At 40.7% G+C, this 27,922-nt stretch overlaps 1 protein-coding gene across 1 annotated transcript in view; it reads right to left on the reverse strand.

Moving 5' to 3' along the window:
* LOC103186166 (protein tyrosine phosphatase non-receptor type 14) overlaps nt 1-27,922 on the reverse strand; it is a 117,149-nt gene that overhangs the window by 73,892 nt on the left and 15,335 nt on the right. The window contains exon 2 of the mRNA XM_007905028.2: nt 69-396. Within this exon, the coding sequence (XP_007903219.1) occupies nt 69-242 (174 nt within the window). The 5' untranslated portion in view covers nt 243-396. The remainder of the gene's footprint in view (nt 1-68; nt 397-27,922) is intronic.

The raw sequence follows: 27,922 nt of genomic DNA on the forward strand, positions 1-27,922 counted from the left end.
CATGATTAGGCGCTATATCAAATACAAGGATTATTATTTCCCACTTCATTTTAATCCATTCACATTACCTCTCGCAGCTCCAGGCGCTGAGCCACAGCCTCCAAGCATTCCTGACCCGTACTCTCCACGGACAGTGTGCACTCGATGACATTGCTGTCCAGCAATCTGATGCGGGTCACAAAGCAGTTTTTGCTTAGTACATTGTATCGTCTGGTCCTTCTCAGTTTCAGTCTGAAAGGCATGGCTGATCAGCCTCGGAAGCTGCTCCTTTTTCGGAACTGAATCCCCTGAAAGAGGTTGGCAGTTGTTTCACACTCTTCGCTCTGTGCCTTGACTTTCTCCAAAGGGGGAAAACAGTTGTCCCACTCCCGGTGACATCGAACTATCTGTTGCGTCCTGTAAATAATGAGATTGGGTGAGTCATTTTAGGTTAAATAGAATTTGATTGAATGTTTCCATCAAAAATATAAACGCAGTTCAAGATGCTTGTGGCAAGACCTCTCCAATTCCTTTCTAGAATGGAAGTAGGCATTACGATTTTTTTCATCAGGTAAACCCACAAGCAATTATAGAATATTTATAGAAAGAGTCACCAGTTCATGAGGTATGCTGTGCAAACACTTTGATTGACAGTTGTACTATATTCCAATATTTGAGAAGCTACAGGAGGCAAGCTAGTGGGCTCTACCACAATGAACACTTGGAAGGTGTAACTTTTACCAAGTGTTCAATCAGATCTAACAAAATCAGGAGGACAGTGAAATACAATAAAAACAGGCCGATTATCATGGAGTCAAAAGTAGACTTAATAACATGGAATCCAATTACAATAAACTCAGGAATATAGAAACCTCCATTTGTAGAGGAAGAAATTCCAACGTCCTAATCCGCTTAGCAAGTAACAGACTGGAATAGCATTTCAGTAATAATGGAATTACTGGTTCCTTGTGGTGAAACTCTTGCTTTGTAGTGAACGCAGGAGCAACAGAGCACCTCTAGAGAAGAGGAACTCGTTTCCAGTCAGTCTTTGCCTTTAATGCCTCGGTCTGTGTCTTCAATGTTCTCTTCATAGCAGCAAGTGTGTTCCTTTGTAAATTGAAGTTTTCTACATGAGTTTATTACAATTAGCTTCCATTTCATAAATAGAGGCCAAAACACAATTAACATTATTCAATATTTCAGCTCTTATTTGTTAGTGGGGGGTGGGAGGTAGGGGCATGGGTGATGGAGGCGAATAATGTTGTAGAGTTGAGGAAAAGCACACTAAAAGAGAGCCCAGTTGGATGACACAAGGGTCATTATCCTCACTTGAAAAGGTTTTGACCACTTCACCCCTGCTCTTATAATTAAGCCTTTTGCTCTATTTACCTTTACCTTCTCCGTCTGAGAAATGTACATTCCCAACACTAAAAGCGATATTTTAAAGACCCCAATACCTGGTAGTCTATCTACTGCAGAATGTTGCCGATAAAAGGTTTTTATTAATATAATGTCCACTCCCAGGCTGTACCATGTTACTGGGCATTCCAGTAAGAGCTCTAATGGTCATCTGTAATCATCTTAAAATGAGGGCTTAATGCTACATACATTGGATTCTTTCCCTTAGACTGAAGTCCATTATTGGCTAAGGGATTCCAGAAATCTATCAGCGTAGCAAGACATTTTTTTTCTAACTTACTCCTGCCAAGACAGATTTTGATCTTCAACATTTCACACTTGTTTGAAGATCCATTCAAATATGAAGTAAGGCTTGGTTTCTACATGCCCAGAAATGTTTTCATTTGTTTGCCCCTCTCATTGCCATCAGCAAATTGGAAACCCAGGAATTTCAAACCCAGGGATAGTGCAATAACCGACTGTGTCATAATGAGGGCATTCACCTTTGAGAACTGAAACATTTACACTGATTATTATTATTGATGTGTAACGAGATAGCCTGAGGAGATTCATGTCTAAAGAATGCAATGTAACAAGATGGATTTCCTTCAGAAATGAGGGAATGGGGCGGGGGGGAGAAAGAGCGAAAAGAAAGTAGGAAATTGTAAGCAGAATACCAACTGTTCTATGATTTTCATGGCCTACCTGACCAACCGAAGGGATTGTGTACGTGGTGTCTAACACTACAAGAGGCAAGTAATACAAGTTAACATGCATATCCCTTTCGGCCAAAGTACAACAAACTGATAATGTGTAATGTTCAAAATTCCCTACTGGAAGTACAATTCTCCAATAAGGTCCAGGGTTTGAAGGCTCTGGGGGACAGATCAACAAGTCTTGAATTAAGTCCAGCATTTCTAACTATGTCAGCGTCACCTTCAAAGGAATATTAAGGCATAGCGCTCCCTGGTGAGCGGTGCTATACAAATGCAAGTTGTTGTTATATTGTCTCCATTTACCAGTTTGGATTCAGCACGCAGAGAGCATATCACTGTGTGACTGTCACAGTAAACATTGCTTTCAAAATATCACAACAGCCAAATCACAAACAAACACCCACACACACACACAAACTCTTTCTGTGTTGCAACAGATACAACATTCCACAGCACAAACATTCTTCAGCAATCGGCAGGAGAGACATTGACGAAACCAAGCCTTGTCTTTTTAAAAACAAATGAAAATCACCTCTTCAGAAAGATCTGAAGATCTTAACTGATCTCAACTAAGGCATCAGCTGAGACTTACAATTGGCCTTAACGCCCTAGGGTAAGATGAAGAAAGAGTCCATATGTGGAGACACTGAGTGAGAACAAGATCAGAATAGTGTACAAAACAATAATTCCATTGGGTCGAATCAGAACATCCAACATGTTAGAGGTCACGTCGGCCATCAGCCAGCAGTGTCAAGCGCTTTAGGACGTCCTCCGACTTGTATATTCAGAAACATTTAGAATCAGTGTCCTGTTTCCAACCCCAATCCCTACCCCCAAAAAACAAGTGTCAACACTTTCAATTTTCCTATTGTCAATCATCAACCTGCTCGGTAGACTCAATGAGATTGCAATCAAATTCACCAAAGCCTTACATTTTTATACACAGATCAGTAAATTCCTCTGTTCAAAAACACATTTCCTCCTCTTTCTCCTCCCCCCCACCCACCCCACTTGAGGACACTTAGGAGATTGGTTACCCAAAGAAGCTGTGAATGATTGCTTCTGTAGAAAGTCTCCTCACAAACACAATGTAAATCTAATGTTCGCGCAATTGTGGGACCTAGGCCAGATCAATTGACAATTCAGTCCGATGCCCTGAGACCTTAAATAATGTGGCAACTCAGCAACACGAGTGAAACTGATGCCAAGAATATGGGGAGACCCAAAACCCGAAACCTTTACAACGGTGTGGACTGGCGGTTTCCCATTCTTGTGAACCGATGTCCAAATCAAACACGTTTCCCCACAGCATGAAGATTTTCATCAAGCCAATTCTACTTGAAACATCAATCTTCATTTAGCAGCAGCTTCATAAATCCAGAGAGAAAAAAAATCAACCAAACAAAGCCAGTGCCTAATTTCTGGATCTTTGGCAATCCATGCCAGCCTTCCTCCCCCTGCCCACCCCCATATATTACTGTATTTCTTGGATACGATCAAACAATTTTTTTTACCGGGGGGGAAAAGAAAAGAAAAATAATGCAATTGCAAATATTATTCGTGCCTGTTCTTGTTGTACCTTCTGCTGATGGAATGCTGCTCTGGATACAGTCCAGCATTCCAGTTAAGGCAAAACAAAATAGCAACTGAAGGTAAGTGTCTTGGTGTAATCCCGAGGCAGGCAATTTCGAAAGGGCAACCTGCATGACCAAAAAATAATGATAATAATAATCCTTGCATTCGATATAGCGCCTTATCACGTCGTCGAGACGTCTCGAAGCCCTAGGCTGACACATAATGTTGAGGGAGTTCTGCATCGTTAGAGGTGCCCTGCTGCAGATGAGACGTTCAACTTAGTGCCTATTCCAGTGGGTGATAAATTCGCCTGACGCTATTTGGAAAGTGAGCAGCTTCTCCCGGTGTCCTGGCCAACAGTCCGCCAGATATAATTGGTCACTCACTTCATGGCTGTTTTTGCGCAAATTGGCTGCTGGGTTTTCCTACGAAATATGCACTCACTACACTTCCAAGTAAATCCTGTGCAAAATGTGATTTGAGATGTCCTTCTGATTGAAAGGCCCAAGAGAAGAGTAAATCATATTGTAAAGCTCTATATCACATCCCAGGATTATTTATTTATATAATGGATTACTATTCTCACTGCAGAAGGACATCCTGTGCTTCTCTCACACACCTCCAGCTCACAAGAAGCATTGACGGAGGCTTGGCAGCAGATCAGCTTGCCATCTATTTTGACACGACAATAGGATAAAACTCTGGAACTCTCCCTCAATCCCTCTGCCTTGCCCCCTCCTTCCTTCCCCATTTTCAGATCGTGCCTACAATCACCTTCCCCTCCCTCCAGTTCCGAGTCAAGCTCCACCATTGTTAAGCGCTCCAAGATGCTACCCCGCATGAAGGGCGCTACATAGATGCAAATTGTTGTTGTTGATAAAAAGCATGTCATGTGGAGAGCTAACTTGAGAGGCAGAAAAAAGTCATGTGGGCCAAACTCAAGGGCACAACTGACAATGCCAGTCAGATAGACTGAAGGAAATGGTTCTACCTTCAGGCCTTGCCCCCGCAAAGCACCCTATATTCTCCGCAATTCAATGCTCTGCCTGTAACTCAAATCAATGCATTTATACTGAGTTGCACTGGGTGGGAAACGAGAGAACTAGTAAATCACACTCTGAAATAAAGGCAACAATTACCACTTAAAAAGTTCTCAATGGATACTTAGCATTACTTACCACCGACTCGGTGATCACAAATGGCTCCTACTCACCGTTTTCATACTACAAACACCTTGAAAAATTTAAACTGCTCATCTCTGGAGGGAAGCACTGCATATCTGGATAATGAAATCAGTGGGTATATACACACAGCTTATAGCATCTGCAGCCAACTGAGGAATCACACCACTGTTGGGAAACTCGGATTACAGCGCTTTGACTACAGCACCAGTGTAGGAATTCTGGGAAACTTACATTTCTTAAAACCTTCCATCATCTCTTCAGTTTTTGGGGGTGATTAATGGCGCGTTACAGCACAATACAGAGCTTTTCTGCACTTCGTGGAAATAGTTTCCACAGACATGCCGAATCCAACAAATTGCTTTTGAGATTTGTAGCCTTTTGTCATTTTTACTTACCATGGGATTGAATTGGAAAAGCTCTTTTCAAAGAGCCAGAACAGACACAATGGGCCAAATGGCCTCTTTCTGTGCTGTATAATTCTATGTTGATCTGGCCTATTTTCTGTCACTACTTGGGACATTTTCTCCTGGTAATTGTATAATAATGTATTTGAATTGAAGAGCTGTTCAAGTCCTGACAGCACTTATGTTATCAAGATATAACAATTGGGCTTTTTGCATTGGGATTAAGTGTTTGTTTAAATATCACTGGCAGTTCACAAACGTGCAAAATAGGGGGTGGCGTTTCAGTTGGTGTGGAATAATGCACTTCAAAAACTATCATTCTGAGAGTCTTTCTTGGGCGGGGAGGGACATAATCGCAGACAAACTTCTGGCAAGGAGAACATTAGAAAGGTCATTTAATAAGAGCCATCAATCATGTGTGGAGTCAGAAAGATACTCAGATATCTTAGTGGGCTGGAGGGTAGGTCACTGCACTGCAATCCACACAGCTTTTCCACTTCATACCCCAGCACACTTTCAAGGAGTTAATAATGAAAAAAGTTAACCGTCTAAAATTCTAACCAGTTTGAAGTTGCTAAAAATGCTTACATCCAATGAACAATCCGAGGTCATTTTGTTGTCATACTGAAGTGACGTCACTGACATCAGCCTGATGACAAAATGGAAGTTGGTCTCTTTTTTAAGTGCACAAAGTTCCTTCAGGTCAGTATGGGTCCATGGTAGACCAATGCAATAATAATAAAAGATAATAATCCTTGCATTTGATACAGCGCCTTATCACATTGTTGAGACGTCTCAAAGCACTTCACAGAATATACTGTAAAGTGAATTGACTGTATATTTTGTGGGCAAAATAAGCGAAGGAGTGCTATACTGAGATATAACTGGGTTCGCTTGTATTCTCATGTAGGATTTTCAAAAGCTAAAGTGCCTTGAACTCTGACCATACAGCTTAGCACAGAATTCATTTGCTGCACCAGACTTTCAACGATTTGGATAATGCACTGGCCTGACCGTTCCTCCCTTTTGTTCTATCATCAAAAAAAGTAATCTCGAGAAGCTAATTGAGATGACTCTCTCTTCCTCCTCCACCACCACGTCTCTTCTAAAGTCACTAAGGAAAGCTTCACATCTAAACACAAAATCATACAAGTCATAATATATTGGTCACACAATTGCAGAAGACTGTTGGAAAAGAGGCTATGATCAAGTGTAAATGTTCGAAGATCAAAAGGACATAAAACACTCAGTTTCAGGAAGATTTCTGGTGCATACAATTCAAAGCATATAAAAAGAGCAGCATGGCAAAGGAAATGCAAGATACCGTTCAGCGTTTATACTAATTTAATGATGCCGATTGATTCTGGTAAATTGACATTTTTGCTGCGGTAAATGGACACTAATGCGTTTCATTTTCAAAAAGATACAGGCTCCACAGATTAAAACAAGCCTCCGACGCAAAGCAGGCAGATTTACTTGAAAGTTATCCAGCACAAATTAATCCCCTTTCATGAGCTACTGTTTGGGCATCTGGGATCTGAAATTCCACCCAGTCTTAAACGCCAAAATATTTTTTTAAAAATTTTAGATTGTGCAGAATTCTAAAAAAAAATCCAATTTTAATTCAGGTATCGATCTTGCACAGTTCTTAAAAAATTGGCTTCCAAATTCAGATGGAATTTTAGAGTGGAGTGAGGCCTGGAGGGATTTAAAAGATGAGAAGAAGGATCTGGAGCTGGATATTGATAATCCAGCGAGGACTAAAAATATATAGAATTGCAACAAATGTTATCAATATGGATTGATGTTTTATCAGAACTACCATCACAAGCCAAGGTCCTGGTCTTAGATGGTGAGAAGATGCCAAAGACAGGAAAGAGAGAGGGAGAGAAAATAAAGACACAGGTCACCTAGTAAAATACCAGCCAAGTCACCTGGCTGCCCCCACCTTGGCCTGGGAACTGCGTATCACGAAGAGAAAGAGAAATATAAAGTACATTTTTTAAAAATAAATCTGACTGTAATAATAATAATCTTTGCATTTCATATAGAGCCTTATCAGGTTTTCAAGACGTCTTAAAGCGCTTCACAGAATATAGTGAATTGATTATATATTTGTGAGCGAGACACAGGACTCAATTGTACACACAAGTGTGCAAACAGTCGTGGATTGAGTTCCCAATTCATTATTATTATTATTTTTGAAGGAATTATTACCTCCAGAAAAGCAATACGCCAATCGACTAACAACCAGGTTCCTACTTACTGCTGGTAAACAGAAGTATGTTGACCAAGGAAACTTTGCCCCTGCCAAGAATTTAACCCAGGTCTCTCACATCCTCCAACCCCTGAGCTACAGTTCATTTGTAGCTAATTTGCTTCGTTCTTTAATATAACTTTGTTCTTAAATATAACGCATTATAGCGTGAATTTTACATTACAAAATACAAACCACGGATGACTTTTACACATTTTTTTAGTTTTATTCCTCTAGAATTCTGTGTGCGATTTCTATTCTTCCATTTATTCGCTTCTACTTTGTAAGAGTCAAACATTGACGGGAAACATCACAAGGCAGAACACTTTTAAGGAATTTGGGAGGAAAAGAGGCAAACATTCATTTAATCAGGTTACATTTCCAGCAGGAGCCTTTTGCTAGGAAATGGAAATGGAAACAATAACATTTCAATGAAGTAGATAGGACCCAGTGTGGGCTGAAATGATTTGATAAAAACGCTGTTTGTTGCAACAGCTCAAAAATAAACCCTTTTCAAAGGAAGAAGTTTAGAAAATAAAGCAAACCTGAAGTTACTGCATTCTCCAAAACGTAATCCAAAGAGATTCCAAAGTCAGTAAACGGTTATATTCTGTGCTTCAATTGTGAGTTTATTCTGGAAACAGAATTCAAATTCCAGGGAAAGACTGGCAATCTGTGATTGGGTCATTTCCTGTAGCTGAACTGAAATAATAGTTTTTTTTAAAAAAAAGAAACTTAATTTCAGTACAGCCACAGGAAACAGTTAGTCAGAGGCTAACAACCACAGATTAAATGCTGGCTGACTACAACCATTTGTTTCCATTGAACTCCAAGGTGGACCCAAAGCTCTGCATTGAGTTCTGACAATAGAAAATAAATGTTCACTTTCCATGGGCTGCAATTTAATTATAAAATGAGGGCAATATTGAAATATTTCAGCAATATAGTATTGCTGAAATCCTGATCCATGCCTTTGTCACCCATCGGCTGGACTACTATAACGCCCTCCTCGCCGGCCTTCCCTCCACTACCATCCATAAAATCTAAACCATTCAAAACTCTGCCGCCCGCATTCTCACCCGCACGAAACTCCGCTCCCCGATCCCCCCAGTGCTGGCCAGACTGCACCGGCTGCCTGTCCCAGAGAGGATCGATTTCAAGATCCTCACTCTTGTCTTCAAATCCCTCCACTCCTTTGCACCCCCCGACCTCTCTGACCTCCTCTCTCCTCAAAACAGTACCCGTTGCCTTCGTTCCTCTGGGTCTGGCCTCCTCCTCGTCCCCCGAGTCCTCCGCTCCACCCTCGGCAGCCGTGCCTTCAGCCACTATGCCCCGAGGCTCTGGAACTGCCTTCCTCACTCCCTTCCCCTCGCTCCCTCTCTTCCCATTTTCAGGTCTCTGCTGAAGACCTTTCTTTTCGACCGCGCCTTTGGTCACCTTCCCCCCCTCCCCTCCCACTGGCTTGACCGCGGGATCAGTTACTGTGAAGCTCTGAGACGCCGTCCGGCGTGGAGGGCACTATATAAATCCAAGTTGTTGTTGTTAATATTCCATTCAGTTACATGGGAAATGAACAGAACTTTTTGAATCCTGCTTCCATAATATTGCTTTGCTGTTTCATAAACAGGGCACGCTTTAAATGGGGGGGAGGGAGGGGGTAAGGGGAGAAAAGTTCACAATTGGCTAGTTTCCCTCCAGCCTGCTACAGATCTCCCCCACCATTGGCGGTCGGGCATTCAGCATCTCTGCCCCCACACTCTGGAACTCTATCCTGTAATCCCTCCACCTCAGCCCCTCTCTTGCCTCCTTCAAGTCCCGTCTAAAGACCTTTCTCTTTGAGTGTCCCTTCGGGCCACTCTCACACCCACCCCCCCACCCTCCAACCCTCCTGACCTCAACTTGAATCTAACAAACCGTGACTATACAGCCCCCTGGGACTTCTTTCTGATGTGAGGGGCGCTATACAAGTGTAATTTATAATAATAATAATCCTTGCATTTGATATAGCGCTTTTCACGTCAGGAGGACGTCCCAAAGCGCTTCACAGAACACACTGTAAAGTGAATTGACTGTATATTTGTGGGCGAACGCGGCAGCCAATTGCGCACAACAATGTCCCACAAACAGTCGGAGATTGAAAATGACCAATTTATTATTGTTTTTTGTTTTTTTGGAGGGATTATTATTAGGCGTGTGGAGTAAGGAAACTTGCCCAAGGTTTCGCCCTGCCTGTTTTTGTTCTGTCTAAACCCAGCAAATAACCCCTGAAGAAACACATCCCAGCACATGTTACTATTCAGGCTAAGCTGTGTTAGACAAAATAAGAATTATTTTTTTTTGGTGGTGGGGGGGCAAACGGAGGACATCATTACACTTTATGGCTAGAATCCTAAAAAGTCAAAACGTTCTAAACTTTCAAATGCATCTCTTTGTCACGCTCTCAAAAAAGTTTGATGTGTTTAAGAAAGTACAGCATCTCATTGACACAAGGGTTTTGTTTGCTGTCAGATACAAGTAATATTTTTTTTTAAAAAATGAAGTTTGGGCTAAATTGGTGGAATTACAGAATTATCTTTGAAATCCCAGACGGTTGCCTGCTAATATAAAGGTTACGCTGAGTGTAAGCATAATGCAGCCGTCATGTTAATTCCTATGGGTTGTGTTCATAATGACTCAAGGTACATGTCCAGTAAATACTGGTTTGATCTTCCCTCTCATGTCATTTATGACGCCAGTGAAATTTTAAGGCAAATGGAGGTTTCGAAAAAAAACAATATTGGAATCAACACAAATATTATGCTCAACATTTTCTGTTTGATAAAGCTACATAGACAAGTTTAAAGATGTGTCTACTGTTGAAATAAACCATTAGTCCCACCTCTGGGGGAGGTGCGTGTGTGTGGTGGGGTGGGGGAAGAAAGTCGGGAGTTTTTTTAAAAAAAAGGAAACCTAGCTTGTATAACATATGCCTGTATAGATTAAACAAATTCCATATCAAAGAGGTAAAAAGGTTGCAATCTCATGTGCCAAAATATTCACGGGGTTAACACAAGGCCAACTAGGCTGATTCAGACTGAAAGAAATGTAGGTGTGCTTTTTTTAAAAATTCAAGCTAGTTGTGGCTAGCACTTGGGGCTGTAACCAGGAATCATTTATATCATTAAAAAATGATTGTATGAGGGCTTACAATGGAACTTATAGAATAGATGTCAGGAGTGAAATACAGAGATAAATGCAGTGCCAAATTTGTTTGGAGCTGAAACTTGTACATACAAGCTCTGAGCCAAAAAAGAGAAGGGACCCTGCAGACAAATCTACATCATTAGACCATCTGTTAGTGTGTTTAATGTGTGGGTGTACACACACACACACACATACGGTTCCCTGCTATGCAAATATACCAGAGCAGCAGAGAGAACAACCTCTGTACACAATTGCAGGGCAGGTGAGGAGATTATTAGCAATACATTTTGCAAATACAAGGACACATGCAAATACTCGAGGACAAAAGGATGATGAACGCATCATATCTGAAGTGCAATATCCTATGGGGGATTCAATCATATGTTTTTTAAAGAAATAAAACTAGTACTAATACAAATGATTTGTTGTTTTAAAATTACACGGGAGGCCTTTAGAACATAATACAAAGTGTTGGGAGTATGTGGATTCTACAATCCCAAAGAGGAGTTTCCAGGAAAAATGAATCCAGCATTTTCGCAGGAAACTGGTAGAGAATGCAAACCACACAGAATTAGTGAGGAGGTCCTTTCACACAAAAACCTGGGATATCTAAGGCCTATTCCTTAACTGGAAAAACACTTGATCTGAAATGGACACATATTTTCCGTCATCCACAGCCACAAGCTTTTGCCTCCCCTCTTATGGCTACAATCACTCTTGCAGAGTTGCCTCCAATTTATTGTTGAAATCCGTTGCTTCTCTTCCATAATGATCACTACCTCTGGAAAGAAATTCCACGTGAGCCTTGATTTATTATTCATGTAGCATTTCCGAGCATCTAGATTTTGGTCAATTATTGAATTCAGTCCTAACTTTGACTCACAGAAAACTGGCTTCAAATATTGTGACTATTAAAAACCTGCCTAAAAACTGAAATGCCTCCTAAATAAAGAGTAAATCTGGACCCAGATGGAATTTCTCCCCGCACATCTGTTAAGAAATGGCAGAATTTCAGTTAATCATTACTGATTTGTTTCAGGTCTCAACTTCAGCATAATGATTTACTCCATAGGAAAGTCTGAGACATGTATGGCCACTGCGTTGGATTGGGGCCCAGGGAGAGCCGGACAAAAATACTTTTTTGTTTTTTCTTAAAAAAAAGCTCAGGCTCTAAACCCTGTTTTACAGAATACACAGAGAGTTCAGTCGGCATTGTTAGATGCATAAATGTGCTTTCACTTAGGATAATGTCTCTGAGAAGGGCGCTATGTAAATGCTGCTATTTTATTTTTCTGAACATAGAGCACCTTGGACCCAAATATTTTTAATCAACGCATCCAAATCTGTTCCAAAATGGCGCATTTTTACCCTACAATTGACCTCTGTTACTTCCGTAGGACTAGTACCACTCGAACCACAACCCACAAAATACACAGTCACTACACTTTACAGTTTATTCTGTGAAGCGCTTTGAGATGTCTTGAAGACGTGATAAGCTGCTATATCAAATGCCAAGATTATTATTATATTACCCAATCCTCTTGAAGTAAATGAACATCTTTCTCATAAACTTACTGAACCCTTGATACAAACTGTTGAAACATTCACTTCAGCACTTCACCGTAAGAAATCAAGAACCAGTCTGATGTTACAGGATGATTCTTTGTGATGAGAATCATAGCTGAGATGGTTTTTACGAACCGACAGAAAATATTGAGACAAAGTCAAGGGTTTTTTTCCACCCCAAAAATGTTGGGCATCTGCAAATTCTCGAAGGCATTTTCAGACATTGCAAAAAAACGCTTTTGAACACAAAGTACTTTCTCTCGGAAAAATATATTTATAAATATACCTTTTGCCTGTACTGAAGATTCCCCACTTAAAGAGCAACCCCAAGACCCACCTCCTCAACTGAATGGCTATTCCAATAGCACGTTGAAGGAAAGCTGGAAGTTAATTTGGAGTTATCTGACCCCAGTATAGCACAGTGCCACTAAATATCCAACTAATACCCAATTAGACCAAATAAAGCCATTCTAAGACAGGCCCACCACCAATGATAGAGGACACAGGTTTTTGAAGGCTCTCTTAAAGTTGCTTATCAGCTGAGGATGTGAGGACCAGGAAAAGACAAAAAGCTAGGATTTCCGACTGCAGGTATGTATTAGAATTACCTTTTTTATAACTGGGGAGTACTTTGAAATGCAAACCAACTAAACTTTCCTTGCCCTTTCAATGTAAAGACTAGCAGTTCTGGAAATGCTATTGATACACCTCTTCCTCATTGACTCCTGGTATAAACAGTGTAAAATGGAATGGGACGAAAATCACAAAGCAAAACGATCATCTCCTTCCTTACACTAAGTTGCACTGCAGCAGTTGGCACTTGTTCGATGCAGTGCTTGGAGTAGAGGGATCCAAAGCCAGCATAGCTAAACTATACTACCAGTTTCACATTGCTCTCACCCAGGGCTGTGTCCAAGTAAAGGAGAGCTCAACACCTTTGATTGACTGCCTCCCCTATCAAATGCCAGTTAATTTTTAAAGAGGTAGGAATGTGACCGACTCAATTACTCTCATCAAAAATCTTGAGGATGGTTCACACATCCCGGACCTTTTCAACTTACATTTTTTACATTTTATACCTGACTGCGTTGGCTGCAGTTGGAATGAGTTATATCACAGCCTTGACATATTGATGCAACAGATATTGGCTTCCTGGAGGCGCTATATAAATGCACGTTGTTCTGTTGTAACTGCGCACTAGAATGGTCAGTTTGTTCATGGCAAAACTACTTTTTTTTTAGTTTTGTATAAGTTTACCTTTGAATGTTGTGGAAATAGTTGTCAAATCTATACAAAACATTTAGCATACCCATGACATTGCCAGGTCAGAGCAAACAGACTTTGCACAAGAACAGTTCTTAAAAAGACCATCACAATTGGATGGGATGCGCAGGTGGAGTTGGAGGTCTGACCAACACAATTTTACATGAGAAAAAACACAAGCCTAAAGGACGTCAACTTTGAATGGAATTACATTAAAATTACTGATAGGGTTTCAGACCCCAAAGACAGCAGGTCTTAAAGCGTAATGAGATTATCAGGAGGCAATCCATATAATTAGACAGAGACATATACAAATATTTTCAGTTATAAAAATAAAATACACTGCTTATCTGATCCAAGCCAAAAATCCTAACATATGGTTCTCATCCACTACGAGTTTGCAGAAATTCAAACATTCAAATGGAACATTTCTTAGCTATGTAAGTTTTGTATTTTTCCGCATTCAACTACATTTCTGTCCTTGGGTACAATGCAGGTCTTATTCTTTATATTGATTGATACAATCATGATTGACTTGGAAGTCAGAAATATTATTTCTAATTTTGTCAGCTATCAATTTGGTCACAATTATACCTTTTGAAATCAAAGTGGAATTTCTACCAGTTACATTGCAGTTGTTCTCCAATATTGGTTGCAAGCCCATATATGTGCAGTTACAGGCAGCAAATACACACTAGGGTGCAGTATATTTCCCAGTGGATAGGGAAATCCATATTGTGTACCAGCAACGGCAAAACTGCTTTAAAAAATGGCTTCCTCTGCCTCCAACAGCAGGCTGCTTTGCATTTCTACTGCTGCCACAAGCCAAAACCACTTCATTCAGTGGTTCAAGCAGCCTCTTCTTTACCAAACCGGCACCAATTTTAGAGCGCCTTCATTTAGCCGCTATGCACAAAGTAATCTGGTATAACAGACGTGCAGCAGTCACGACCCTTTTGCAATTCAGCCTACAATACACCACACTAAAAAGAGAATTTGGTGTCCAGTGCTAGCCTAAAGCACAGAAATGATCCAATCCTAATGCACAGAAGCATTGCACATTCCAGCCACATTAATCAGCTGCCATCCAGAAGGAAAATGTTCCAACTGAAGTTATAGAGCTACCCTTTTTTTCTCACCACCAGCAACTAAAGAAAGGCAGCGAGATCTGAAGGCACTCGGAAACATGTGGATTTACTTTCTCCGGCACCTTGAAGTGGCTTGAACATCTTAGCCTTGAGCAATTTCCAACAGAGGTTTACTCAGGCAATGTATAAATGCTGCATTGTTTTCCCGCCCCCTCACTGGAACGGCTCCATAGCAGATGTTGTCTAAAACTACAACCCTTTCATTTATATGAACCACTAAATGTAGCAAAACAGAGCAATCCAAAGGGGAAGTTGGTGTATTCATTTTCCAACAAGATCCCTGCCAATTTCAGGTCTATTTAATGTACCAATTGGATGGTTTCACAAGCATCACTAACATCCTGTGAGAAGTGTCCCACCCCATTCCAAGGCATGTGAATATAGCTCGAAAGAGAGACAAAAATTCACACACGCACATCGAATTGGTTAGATTTATTACCTCGAATCAATTTTGTTGCCACTTCTGAAGATAACAAAATGGATCAGCGTGTTTGGTGTCATTCCTAGTGTAGCAGCATAACGCAACTTTTATGGGATCAACGTCATTGATGTAAATAACACTGGTTTATTGGGCTTCAATTCCAGCCTCAAGCTGTTTTGGTTTCTAAAGTTACTAAGAGTTCATGCTCTATGTATGACGGCAAATGAAGCCTTTTTTTCGAAATGGTGTCAGCAATCCCCCCCTTCTCCTGTTTAGAGTTCACCGTCAGCATCCCCTGGCAGACATTGTGGCCTCAGTAAGACACCTCTGCTATTTTTCAGACCATAGTACCCAATAAATTTACAGCACAGAAGCCAGTCAATCATGTCTGTGCTGGTTTTTTGAAAGAGCAATCCAATTCAATCCCAGTCACCTCTTTTTCCCCCATAAGCATAAAATCTTTAAAGGATTTTGAAGAGCAACACAGGCAGGCTTCCCTTTTGATTTTCCATCCTTGTGTTTAGCTTCCTCCCAGGGAATTTACCATCCAATAAACTGTGAATGAAAAATAATATCTCTTACCCAGTGTTTTGATACAAAACATTGTGCTGCAACATCCATAATCAAGGGACATTTAAGTTAATAATAATCCTTGCATCTGCACCCCCCGACCTCTCTCCTCAAAACAGTACCCGTTGCCTTCGTTCCTCCGGGTCTGGCCTCCTCCTCATACCCCGAGTCCGCCGTTCCACCCTCGGCGGCCGTGCCTTTAGCCACTATGCCCCGAGGCTCTGGAACTCCCTTCCTCACTCCCTTCGCCTCGCTTCCTATTTTCAGGTCTCTGCTGAAGACCCTTCTTTTCGACCACGCCTTTGGTCACCTTCCTCCCCCTCCCCCTGTCTCGGCCCCAGGATCCGTTACTGTGAAGCGCTCTGAGAGCTATCCGGCGTGAAGGGCGCTATATAAATCCGAGTTGTTGTTGATAGTGTGCTCGTAATAGTGGAATGTCTCAAAGTACTTCACGGGTAATTGTTACCAAGCATAACAACTGTCTTCATAATTTTCTTTGTTAACTTTGCTGTAGAATCAAGATGAGCATAAAAGTTTACTGTCAATTGATACAGTGCAATGTTAAAAGTGGAACACGGCTGATTGGATAGTCAGCAAATTCCCAATAAAAATAAACACGTTTGTATCTCTTGTACTTTCATTTACTCTGATAATGATTCAGACCTTGGAAAGATTATGAAAACAGGTGCTGTGGCTGTTGAAGTTGTAACTTTAACATAAGCAATCTAAAACAGATGCTTTCTTATATTCAATTAGTCCACTAGCAATACTGTAGGGACTACAGAGCTAAATGCTCCGAACACATGAACACACCGTGTCACAACGCTGAATAAAAAGAGAAGATAGCAACTAGATCAACATTACAGGAACGTTGATTCCTAGTTCTGCAGTAACATGACCAGCCAGAATGGTTTCCCCATGTATATAGTATTAAACACTGATGTCTGCGGATCACTAAAAATAGCAGTATTTTCATTAAGCCTTCAGAATGGAAAGCTTATGAGTACCAAGTACTGTACAATGTGGTATTGAAGTATAAATGAAAACATTTAAGGCAAGTCATCCAATATGTACTTGCATCTTGTGATGGCACTTTTTTGTGTAGACGTGGCTTGAGTTTACATGAGCACATCCTGTTTGACGTAGTGCAGACGTGTCGTTGCAGAAACTGGAGGAGGAAAAGCAGAAGGCCAAGAGCAGTGAAGAAATGATAGCAAGTGAGAGGCAACAACAGTGAATGGAGGAGCAAGATTTATGGAAAGAAGGAGAAGCAGGATACAACAAAAGAGAATAGAAGAGACACAAAACGAGGGAGATCAGGATTTAAAGAAACATAAGCAGGAATTAAGTACCCAAACTTAAGAGTTACTCACTGGACCTGAAATTAGTGTGGATTTTATTGTGGTGGAGATTATGAGGGCTATAAATAAGTGCTCCATTTGCCAGTACCAATCTGTCTTGGCTTGTAGAGCATGAAAAAGCCGAATTAAACAAAAAGAACAAAGTGGTAACTTCATCACTCGTGGACCGTTTTGTCATAAATATTTTTGCAAAAAGAATTAGGGAGCCCAAACCCTAAAATTAGCCCAAGTTAAAATGTATCTGAACACCAGCCTCTAGCTAGATCAGGTATTATACATGCAAATTCAGTGTCTTGATCTGCCCTCAAAGACCTCAAGAGACACCATTCTGGGAGTTTAATGTCTGTAGTTATAAATTGTGATCTGCCAGATTTCTGTAGAGCTGGAAAGCTGGTAATGATCAATACTGTCAATGTTTGTTGGCATTCTCTTCATTAAGTTACCTTCTTGCAACCACTTTTTCTGGTACTAGTTGAGATTCTGAAAATGCGTTTGCCATTGTCTTACATTTGGAGGTGTATTCATGGAAATGGTCAGATAGATTGGCTTCCACCAGGGCATCCTAATTAACAGCTTTGAATGTTATTTATTACCATCCTAATAGGTGTTCTGCAATATATGTGGTTGGACATATTAATGGCTTATACAAATCCCAGCAAGCCCTCCGAGATTGCCAGCTATAATTAGCATGCAGCAGATTTGAGAGAGCCAAAAAACTCTTAAAAATTATATAGTGCATGGAAGAATACACTCACATTATGATAGGAGACTAAACCTACAATTAGGTTTACTCCCTCCTTGGACAATTCAGGTCTGTCAAAGGCATGTGTAAAATTGAAGAATCACTCACATCTATGTGGCACTCAAATTATCAATGTGTTCTCTTCAATTTTGTGCTGGTCACATATTAGTTAACTATTGCTCTTTCCACCCACAATACACCAAGGATTAGCAATAAGGAATGTTATGCTGCAATTAATACTTCTATTGATTACTACTACTTATGGCAATGTGTAACATTGCTGTACATTGCACGGGTCTAGCCGTTATGTTGTGCATTTTACAATTTGTGGTATAATCATTAGCGTCATATGAGCTGATCCCAAGAGAAGCATTTCTGCATTACGAAAATATCTCTCAAATAGGTTGCATGGACTAGTTTACTTGAGTCTTGAAAGCAAAATTGTTTTGTAGCATTCATGATACATTTATGCTAAAGAGACATGGCTCCATGGGCGATCACTTACATTTATAGTCAAAAGTTCTATATAGTCATCAAGGTTATGCCTGAGTGCACTTGCACTGCATAACTCACAAATAAGAGCATGAAGATTTTTTTTGTTCAACACTTTTGATAACGCACAAAACAGTATTCTTACCCTCCATTCCCGTCCCTCCCTCCATAGTGAAATAATTTTGTGTTTTACACGAGAAAAGGGAGAAGGTGAAAAGACTAGATGGGAAAGATACCCGATGTTGCAGTTGCTGAACAACATGAGGCCCGGCCTTGTAAAGTACTGTATTTCCAATCCAGTTCACGTAAAGGAAGGAAGGAAGTCTCAAGTGAAGTTCAAGGGACTTTGAAACAGGAGAGGGTGGCTTTTCAGAACAATGAATTGTGTGTGCATGTAGGATTTAAAGTATAATGGTGTTTAATTTTAAATATCCAGTGCAATTTAACCTCTTTGCTGAGGTGGACAGTCAGTTTGTTGTTAGTCAACACTGTGACCTGTGAAACTGTACTATCACTATGGCTATCATGTTGAGTTATACAAGGATGAAATCAGAGCTAGTGTTAGTCTTGATTCGCACACCACCTTATGGTGATGTAAAGACAGCGCTGTGTCTCCATCCCCTCCTTCTTTGGCTGCCCCAATAGCCACAGATCAGGTGCAAGGCAAAGGCAGGCTTGTTAAACCCAAGCATCTGCAACAGTACAAAGGGCCTTTATAATTTGTCCTTGAAAAGTAAACACAAATTGCAGCCAGTTATAATTTCGAAATGTTATCTCTGAAAGGAGTGCGAGGGAGTGGAGGTGACAAATAACATAACTGCTGCTGCTCATCTCTGTCAAATCTCCTCATTCCTTTATAAATCAGAGAGCGGGGGAAACAGTCACCTGAGAGGGCATCTTGTGGGGTAAAAATGCAAGATTTCATTAATAAATCTGATGATGTTCAGAACACCCATCTGGCACAATGATTAGACCCAATAATATTTATGCTCTTGTTCTTTAAATTTGAGATAAAATGTTGCATTTTTCACTCATATGTATTTCTAGAAAGCCCTGTTTCCCAGAACCAGATTTGGCAGCAAACGCGTGCATAGGATGTGCAAATGGTAGCTCTTGCAAGATGGTACCACAGTTCTGATGATCCACAAAAGTTCCAGATCCATAGCTTCCTTCAAGGAGATGGACCTAGGCAAGAGCAAGTTATCACTGGTCAGGGATAAAACTCATTTGGGATTCGGGTTATATGTAGCGCTCAACGCCAGGGCAATTCAAGATAGCTCTTCTGATCCACATTTATGGCTATCGCAAGGTTGCCATACTAAGAGAAGATCTAAATTGTAATTCTGATTTTGGTGTGGAAATCCTACTGCAGTGGGCAAAGGATTAAATAAATGGCAGACTTTTTGTTGGTGAGCCAAGATCCAATTTGAAAACATACAAAAAGAAACTGCACTTTTCACCGCTTTCCTAGGTTTCCTAGAACATAACAATAATTCCATGTACTTTTTTTAAAAAAAACAGCCACAATTGTAGGGATGGCTGAACAGTTTGCATTTGACTTGCAAGTCTTTTGATGCTCTCCCTTTGATGTCTTTAGCCCTTTTAATAGTGAGCACGAACTTCACTGAAACGCCATCATTTTTTTTGTTTGTTTAAAAAAATGTCGAGAAACATCAAAAGAGAGACCATCAAAAGAACAGGACCCTTGAAGGAGCAGTATACCCTTCAGCCTTAGGGAAGATTTGATAGTAGTAGAATTCCCTATATGAACTGACTGCTGGCAATGTGCTCAGGTTATTAAAAGACAAGCCTTGTGTTTGCTGTTACACCAAGGCCACCGTTTTTCAATACCATGAAAGCATAGAAATGAAAATAATTTATCCTTGCAGATCACAACACATTGATAGATTATAATAATACTTACATTTGGTATAGAGCCTTTCATGTCAGGATGAACGCCCGCAAAGAGGTTCACAGTTTATAATGTAAAGTGGAGTGACTGCTTGCTTTGTGGTTGAAAGTGGCAGCCAATTTGCACTCAGCCAAGCAGTGAGTGACTATTTTTTTTGGTTGGGGGAAATTGTTGGTCAGAACATGGAATATGGAACAATAAGACAAGCTGGTACTTCTAATGCCCCATAAGGAACTTCCTAATCTTGACCAAGCTGTGGGGCAGGATGGCTGCAAAATACCAACTCAGGCTGTTTTGACAAAGGCCTGCGCACAGGTTGACTGTCTGAATGCTTTGGCTGGGAACGATGTGTGGCCAGAAGGGAGTCACAAGGAAAACAAAATGGATTTTCTTTTTAAAAACTTTGTTTTCTACATTATGGTTTTAACACACACTTCTGCAAGGACTGCACTTACTTCAGATTCAGTTGCTGTTAACTGGAGTCGGGGTGGGGTGGTGGGGGGGCTGCGGTGTACGAAGGTGAACAAAATACTAATGTATTTCGGTACAATAAATACGTCACCATATGGGCTTTTGTGTGGCAATGCAGGAACATGGAAGGCTGTTCCTGATGAACACAGGTGCTACTGACCACAACATAAACAGAGTATGGACAGGAAGAACTGTCCAGCCCAACAAACGCAGACCAAGTCTAGAAGTTCAGTCCAAACTCTTTGATGTGACAAAACAGCCTTTCATTGTTTCATCAGAGACAAACTGCTTCAAAGAGTTCCCATCTGTCAACTCCTCTTTTATTTCCTTTCTTTATTCCAACGTATTATGTTGTTTGAAGATTGGACAAGGTATCTTTTATCCCCAACAAAAAGTTACGTTTTTTTTAAAAAAGGCATAAAAAGTAGAATGAAGATAGCCTGTTTTCCAGTTATTGCAATCCTCAATCCTGGAGGGTTTGTGTCCCACAGTCTAGTTCTCTAGGCTCAAAATGCCACCCTCATAGTCAAAATATATACGTTCAAACAGGAAGCAACATCAGAGGCAACGTGATACCTCGAAAATCAGCCACTTTGACTTCCCGCGCATCGATTGGTGTTTTGAAGAGTTAGTGGAGACGCCTCATGTATTTTGTCTTTTTTGGAGTAAGTAAATATCAAGGTCCACACCGCCAATTGCGCTCTAAGCGAACCTGCCTTATAATAGAATTTTACTGTAATTTCAAAATTTCACATGCCTGCAGTTATGTTGTCCCGATAACAGTGCAAAACAAAAAGGCCTGCATTGCAGGTAAGCAAATATTTACCATTGCTCTTACTGAAGCCCTAGTTATCAACATAATTCTTTAAGTAATGATTTCTCACTCTAGATTTCAGGAAGAATCTCAGAAAGAGTAGGAAATTATGGTGAAAGTTTTGGAGACCATGAATCTCTCCAAGCGCAAACCTTTGATATCCAATGGGCTGGATTTGCTTGAAGTGTGGTGGGTTTAGAATCAAGCAGTGCCTGAATGTTGCAGCAAGAAAAAGGAGCGATTCAACACCGAGAAAACGGAAAGGATTAAGACTCCCAGTTCTGGAATAGTCATCGTCTCTCTAAAAATCTTTAATTGCTGAGAATCACTCGCTAAAGGCAGCTGTCCAGGTTTAAAATGAGCAACTAGGTTGATGTCTCTCCAAAATATGCCCCAATGAGCACAGCCAACATTTTTCAAGTACTATATCTGCAACAGCTATAAATTTCAGCAATGACTAATGAAATGACTCGGGGCAAAGATAGAGTTAGAAGGAATGAGTGACGACACTCAGATGGACATTTCTCTTAATTCAATACACAAAACAGGTTCGCTTATCCTTCACTTCTTGAGAGAACAATAAAAATTCTGAAATTCCTACAGGAATTTGCACTATGTGTAGATACAAAGCAGAACAAGTCCTTTTTGCAGTAATTTATAAAAAGCATCCTAGGAGAAGGACGAGATGAAAAGAAGTACATGCAAGCTGACGCCCAAAATTCTGGATTTAGACCCACCTAAGAATAATTAGGCACTAAGTCAGCTGCCACCTACATTAGAAAGTATTTTTGTTTTGTAATCCGTACATTGGTGGCCCATTAATTACGCCCACACTCTCTCTGACCAGAGCTCCCTCTGCCTCCATGTCCTTCTAGACTTCTCCGTTGCATTCAACACAGTCAATCATGCCATCCTTCCCTACCGCCCTCCCCTCCCTCATCCATCTCAGTGAAACCATACACCTGGTTCGATTCCTACTTAACCAACCACCATCACTTCGTCTCTGCAAACGCTCCCCCCCCACCCCACACCAGTCACCTGCGGCATACCACAAGGCTCCATTTGTCAAATATCAAAAAGATTCAACTGACTGCAGGAGCGACAAGAAACTGTTCACAGTTGCTTAGCCCAATGTAACAAGGCAAATAGATTATAGATGAACTTTATGGTTTTAAAACCTTTGGAAGCCATCAAAGACCTTTAGCAGATGAAACAAAAATACCTTGAAAACAAAACAAGCTGGACAGACAATGGAACCGTTCTCTGGGAAGAGGGCCCATTGAAAAGTTTTAAGAGACTGTCTTTTCTAGATTTCTAAAGATGATCTTGAAGATAGGTGCAACTTTACTAATTTAGCGATTTGCAAACAAGTCTTAAAAAATATTATTCTCTGAGGCTTTAAAAACACTACGCACAGTTGTCAGCAGCACCGTTGGAAATTTGCTGAGAAAGCCACAGCATACATCCCATCCCATCCCCCTCCCCCCCACCCACACCAGCAAAGCAGTGAGCTGACATATGTCACTCTGCATCTCTCTGGGTCTCATGTCATTCAAGTATAACCAGATGCTTGTGCAAAGAATAAGATAATTATCAGTAGTAACAGTCTCTAGAATGTAAAATATTGATCTGGTCCCATCTATGGCACAATTAAGTTACATTTCTGGCATAACAATATCAGTCATCAAGAGTTCAAGGTCTCAATTTAGTTTAGAACTATAGAACCTAAATGGACGGCCCAGTGGAAGGGCATCCGGCCCAGCACATCTGCACTCTCCCTCTTAAAGAGCAAGTCCTCTGAAGATGAATTTAAGGCAATTAGAGGCCAGATGTTTTAAAATACCATTGCCATCTCCCAAATTGGAAAGAAGGATCGGGGTGGCAAAGGAAAACCGGTAGATCAAACAGTGTTTGTGAAAAAAGATCTTGAATAGACAGAATAGGTTATATGAAAATAATACAAGACTTGCGAATAGAAATAAAGAGAATGAAGAAAGGAGACAAGCAACATTGTTAAAATTTAGCACTATAACTGGCCTCATTATTCCGTAACTAGGGAATGGGAAAAATAAAATATCTACCTAGTGTTTGGCTCTTCTTGTTCACTACTATTGGCTCTGCTGGAAGTGTAATGTGTAGAGGTTGCCTCCGAACAAGATTAAGCTCGACTCTGTATCTATGACTCTGAAGCTCTCAATGATTGAGTACCTGTCATACATCGGCAATAGTTGCACATGGAGTCTGGGCTATTTGTTCAAGGTACCAGTGGGCTGCCGGCACCTTCGAACAGCATATATGATCATTGAATAATGTAAGAGTGTAAGAAGAGACAAATTGGGCAGGAGAGAGAGAGAGAGTAAAAAATCATTTCATACAACCCATTATATAATTTTTTTAGCACCAGCGCTGCACTAAAATCTGGTCCTATAAAAATAGTTGTGAAACTACATAGCACGTTCACGAACACAAACCCCACATGACGGCACTTCAACAGCAGTCACCTGCAGCAATGAAATCAAAAGGAGACAAGCAACAACGCACTGGAACTACACAAATGGTTGGTTATTCTGCACCTGAAAGAGAAACCAAGTTAACATGACGGGTATGATGCCTTCACCAAAACATTTACCCAACTTTCACTTTCAAATGCTCAGCTGCTTTATGTACGTTTGCAGCATTTTCTGTTGATATCAGATTTCCAGCACTCAGCTTTAAGTCTTAGTATAACTGCAGTTAGGTACAGTTTCATAATGTCATGCCCTTAACACGGGCTCACATCAAGTTGTTATATCTATGTGAATTTCCATCGCACTGTTATGCAGTGTGTTATACCAGTGTGAGTGTCCAGATTAAATCTACTTCAACAAATTCACCAACAGTTCCCTTCTTGATGAATATATAAGAGTGTACCCAGCTGGCTGGATTTTATTTCTTCCTGTCCACGTCAGTGTAGTTTGGAACACAAACTTTCCTTTGGTTTCTGAATAGCAAACATATGGGTATAAACTATCCACTCTCTGTTTAAGATTATTTATGTAGGCTTTTTAATATGTATGTTATATATAAAAAAAGAGAGATGAGCAAAACAGTAGATTATGTGATAGTTAAACATAGCCTGTAGGCAAAGCTTGAACAAGCTGAATATGAATAGTAATCAGGAACCTTGCTATACATGCTCTCCCCACATTTTTACCCAAGCATAGATTACACTTCTTACGTAGTGTAAATGTGCGCTTACATCCATCTATACATTGTTCCTTAGGGGTTACTGTCAGTACTTACAAGGTACAGGAATTATGTTCCTGACGTGATGTAGTGCAACCTCCAGGCTAAGGGTTAAATGCCTGGGTGCCACAGTTATTTGCCACAGACTGCAAGGCAAGAGAATTTTCCCACCCTAGGGTTTAGGAAACCCTCCTTTAAAGTGCTTGACTATGGTATTTTAGTAGGGTTGTCTAGCCAGTTACATAAGCCAGACATGGGTTTCATTTCCAGTCACTACACTTGGCAAATCATGCCTAATCACACAATAAAGCTGTGCAGTTATTTCAGGCTCTGAAGGTATTCTACACATCTTAAAATACAAAGATAAAAACAGCACTATTCCAGGAATTCCAGCAGATTAGGATTTGTGGAGCTCCTAAACAGTGCAACTCATTCTTCCATACAACAACAACAACAACAAGATTCCATTTATAAAGCGCCTTTCACGTCAGGAGGACGTCCCAAGGCGCTCAGAGAAGAGCAAAAAGGGAAAAACTGCTGGGAGCTGGAGACTGCCCGCACCTGCTGCTTCATGTCAACATAAAGACAAAGTTTAGTTACTGTCTGACAGCAAGTTGGAGCTGGAGTTGGAGTTGGAGTTCCAATCGTGGAAGCCTGACACAGGCTTTCATCAGAACAATAGCTGGACTGAGAGACCACCTTAGTGGGAAGTGCTGTCCTGTTTAAATGAGTTTGGATCAACACAACGTGAAGTCTTGCCACATCTGGTTTCAGGCATTTGTACAATTGTAGGAGGACTTAGGTTGAATCGAAGTCACGGTTCAAATTTAATAATGCAAATAGAACGCACGTTTATTTAACGGACTACATCTTACCTTCCAGTCTCCACAGCTTTAACTCACTTTGCTTTTGCAATCTCCTGCCAACTCCACCCTGCGTCTTGTCTCCGCCCCCTCCAATGGCAGACAAGCGTTCACCCATTTTGCCTGCACTCTCTGGAACGCTCTTCTAAAATCCCAGCACCTCACACCCTCCCTCAACACTTTTAAAATCACTCTAAAAATGTACCTCTTTGACTGCGCCATTTACCACTCAGCTCAGGCTCAGTGAAGCACTTTCAGATGTTATAATAATAATAATCCTTGCATTTGATATAGCACTTTTCACTTCTTCTAGACGTCCCAAAGCGCTTCACAGAATATACTGTAAAGTGAATTGACTGTATATTTGTGGGCGAACGCGGCAGCCAATTGCACACAGCAGTGTCCCACAAACAGTCATGGATTGAAAATGACCAATTTATTATTGTTTTGTTTTTTTGGAGGGATTATTATTAGGCTCTGTGTGGAGTAAGGAAACTTGCCCAAGGTTTCGCCCTCTGCCTGGAATTGAACTCAGGTCTCTCACTTGCAAAGCGAGTGCTCTAACCACTGAGCTACAGGACTCCATACTCTTATGTGAAAGGTGCTGCATAAGTGTAATTTATTGTTGATGATAATTGATCGGACCCTCACCAGCTTCATTGTTTTTAAAAACAAAAGCAGTAATGCTTTTGGACCCACCTTCCCTTCACAGCAAACATGCTGTACAAAATGCTCAAATAAAAATCTACCTGCTGGTTTGTACAAAGTTAAGTGTGTAGTCATTAATCCTGCTATCACATCACTGGTAATGCTATGCAAGTAATAATAATAATAATTTTTGCATTTGATATAGCGCTTTTCACGTCGGGAGACGTCCCAAAGCGCTTCACAGAACACACTGTAAAGTGAATTGACTGTATATTTGTGGGCAAACGCGGCAGCCAATTGCGCACAGCAATGTCCCACAAACAGTCGTAGATTGAAAATGACCAGTTTTATTATTGTTTTTGGTTTTGGAGGGATTATTATTAGAAGGAAACTTGCCCAAGGTTTCGCCCTGACCTGCCTGGAATTGAACTCAGGTCTCTCGCTTGCAAAGTGAGTGCTCTAACCACTGAGCTACAGGACTCCACTGAAATGCAGTGCAAGTGGTATTCGGCAGTGGTTTGAAATAGTCCTGTGCAATGGCTGACACAACTGTGCCCAATCCCCCCTAGTGTGCCCTGTAGCACTGACTTAGTACATCTTCACACGTCAGGAAGTAGCCAACAGCAACTCACTAAAGAGCATTATCCTGGAATATCACCTTCATGCTTTATGAGTATTATGAGTATTGAAGTGCTGCGGAACTAAAAACCTTGAAGCATGCACTGAAATGCAGCATATTCTTCTGTTTATGGAGTGGCAAAGTCTTTCACAAAGCAGCCACCCATACTTGCGCACCGACTCAGGCTGACGTTGCTGCATTAAATCTGCGTTCAGCCAACAACGTGGCAATCTTCTTATAACAAAATGTCATGCCCAGGATCTCACCACCGCAATCTTCATCAACCCATTTTTTGTCCTTTCATAATAACCCTATGCAAATGAACTCTCCCAAACTGGAGACATTTCAGTTCTTCTCCTCAGGTGATCTGTAGCAAAGCAAAGCCATCGGGTCTGGTGACCATGCTTCACAAGGCAAGGATATCATACTTTAAAACAAACTTGTTTTTGATGATATGCCATGCAAAGCACAGAATTTAAGACGTTGCCTATACACATCAAACCTGTAGTAACATTTCCAGGACCTCCCCATCACTTCAACTACACATATCCTCAAAGTTCCAATTTTCTGACGGTTGTTTTATAGGCCATTTACGTCAGCTTCATGGACCACAAAGTTTCAAAAAAAATTCTGACTTTTGTTCTCCCCATTGCCTAGATCCCCTACCAATAAGTCAATTTATATGTAAATTGTAATACAAAAATAAAATTGCGAATGAACTTCATTACATGCCAATCAATAAAGAAGGCAGGAAGGCTGGACTAAAGAGCAGTCAGCATACTTGGGCACATGTTAAATTTCTATGTTCTGGTCAATGCTACTGTCCTACAGTGTAGAACAGAACAAACAGCAGGGGATAAATTACAACATTGCTCCCTATCACCCAGCAGGTCTGCAAGAAACAAGGTCCAAGTCTGCTTTCACTGAAACACTTTCAAGCATTCACTGAAGCCCTGCTGGTTTGAATGTAGTTTGGGCCAAACAGTTTTAGACTAAACAGTTCATTTGTGGAAACATTTATAGAGCTCACAACATAAATTGAAAACAAAATTCCAGCAGTGTTTTGAATATCAGATAAATTGACATGCAAGCAATCCTTGGCATTGTATCG

The sequence above is a fragment of the Callorhinchus milii genome, unplaced genomic scaffold (genome assembly GCF_018977255.1).
Source record: "Callorhinchus milii isolate IMCB2004 unplaced genomic scaffold, IMCB_Cmil_1.0 Scaffold3, whole genome shotgun sequence".
In the NCBI taxonomy this organism is placed as follows: domain Eukaryota; kingdom Metazoa; phylum Chordata; class Chondrichthyes; order Chimaeriformes; family Callorhinchidae; genus Callorhinchus; species Callorhinchus milii.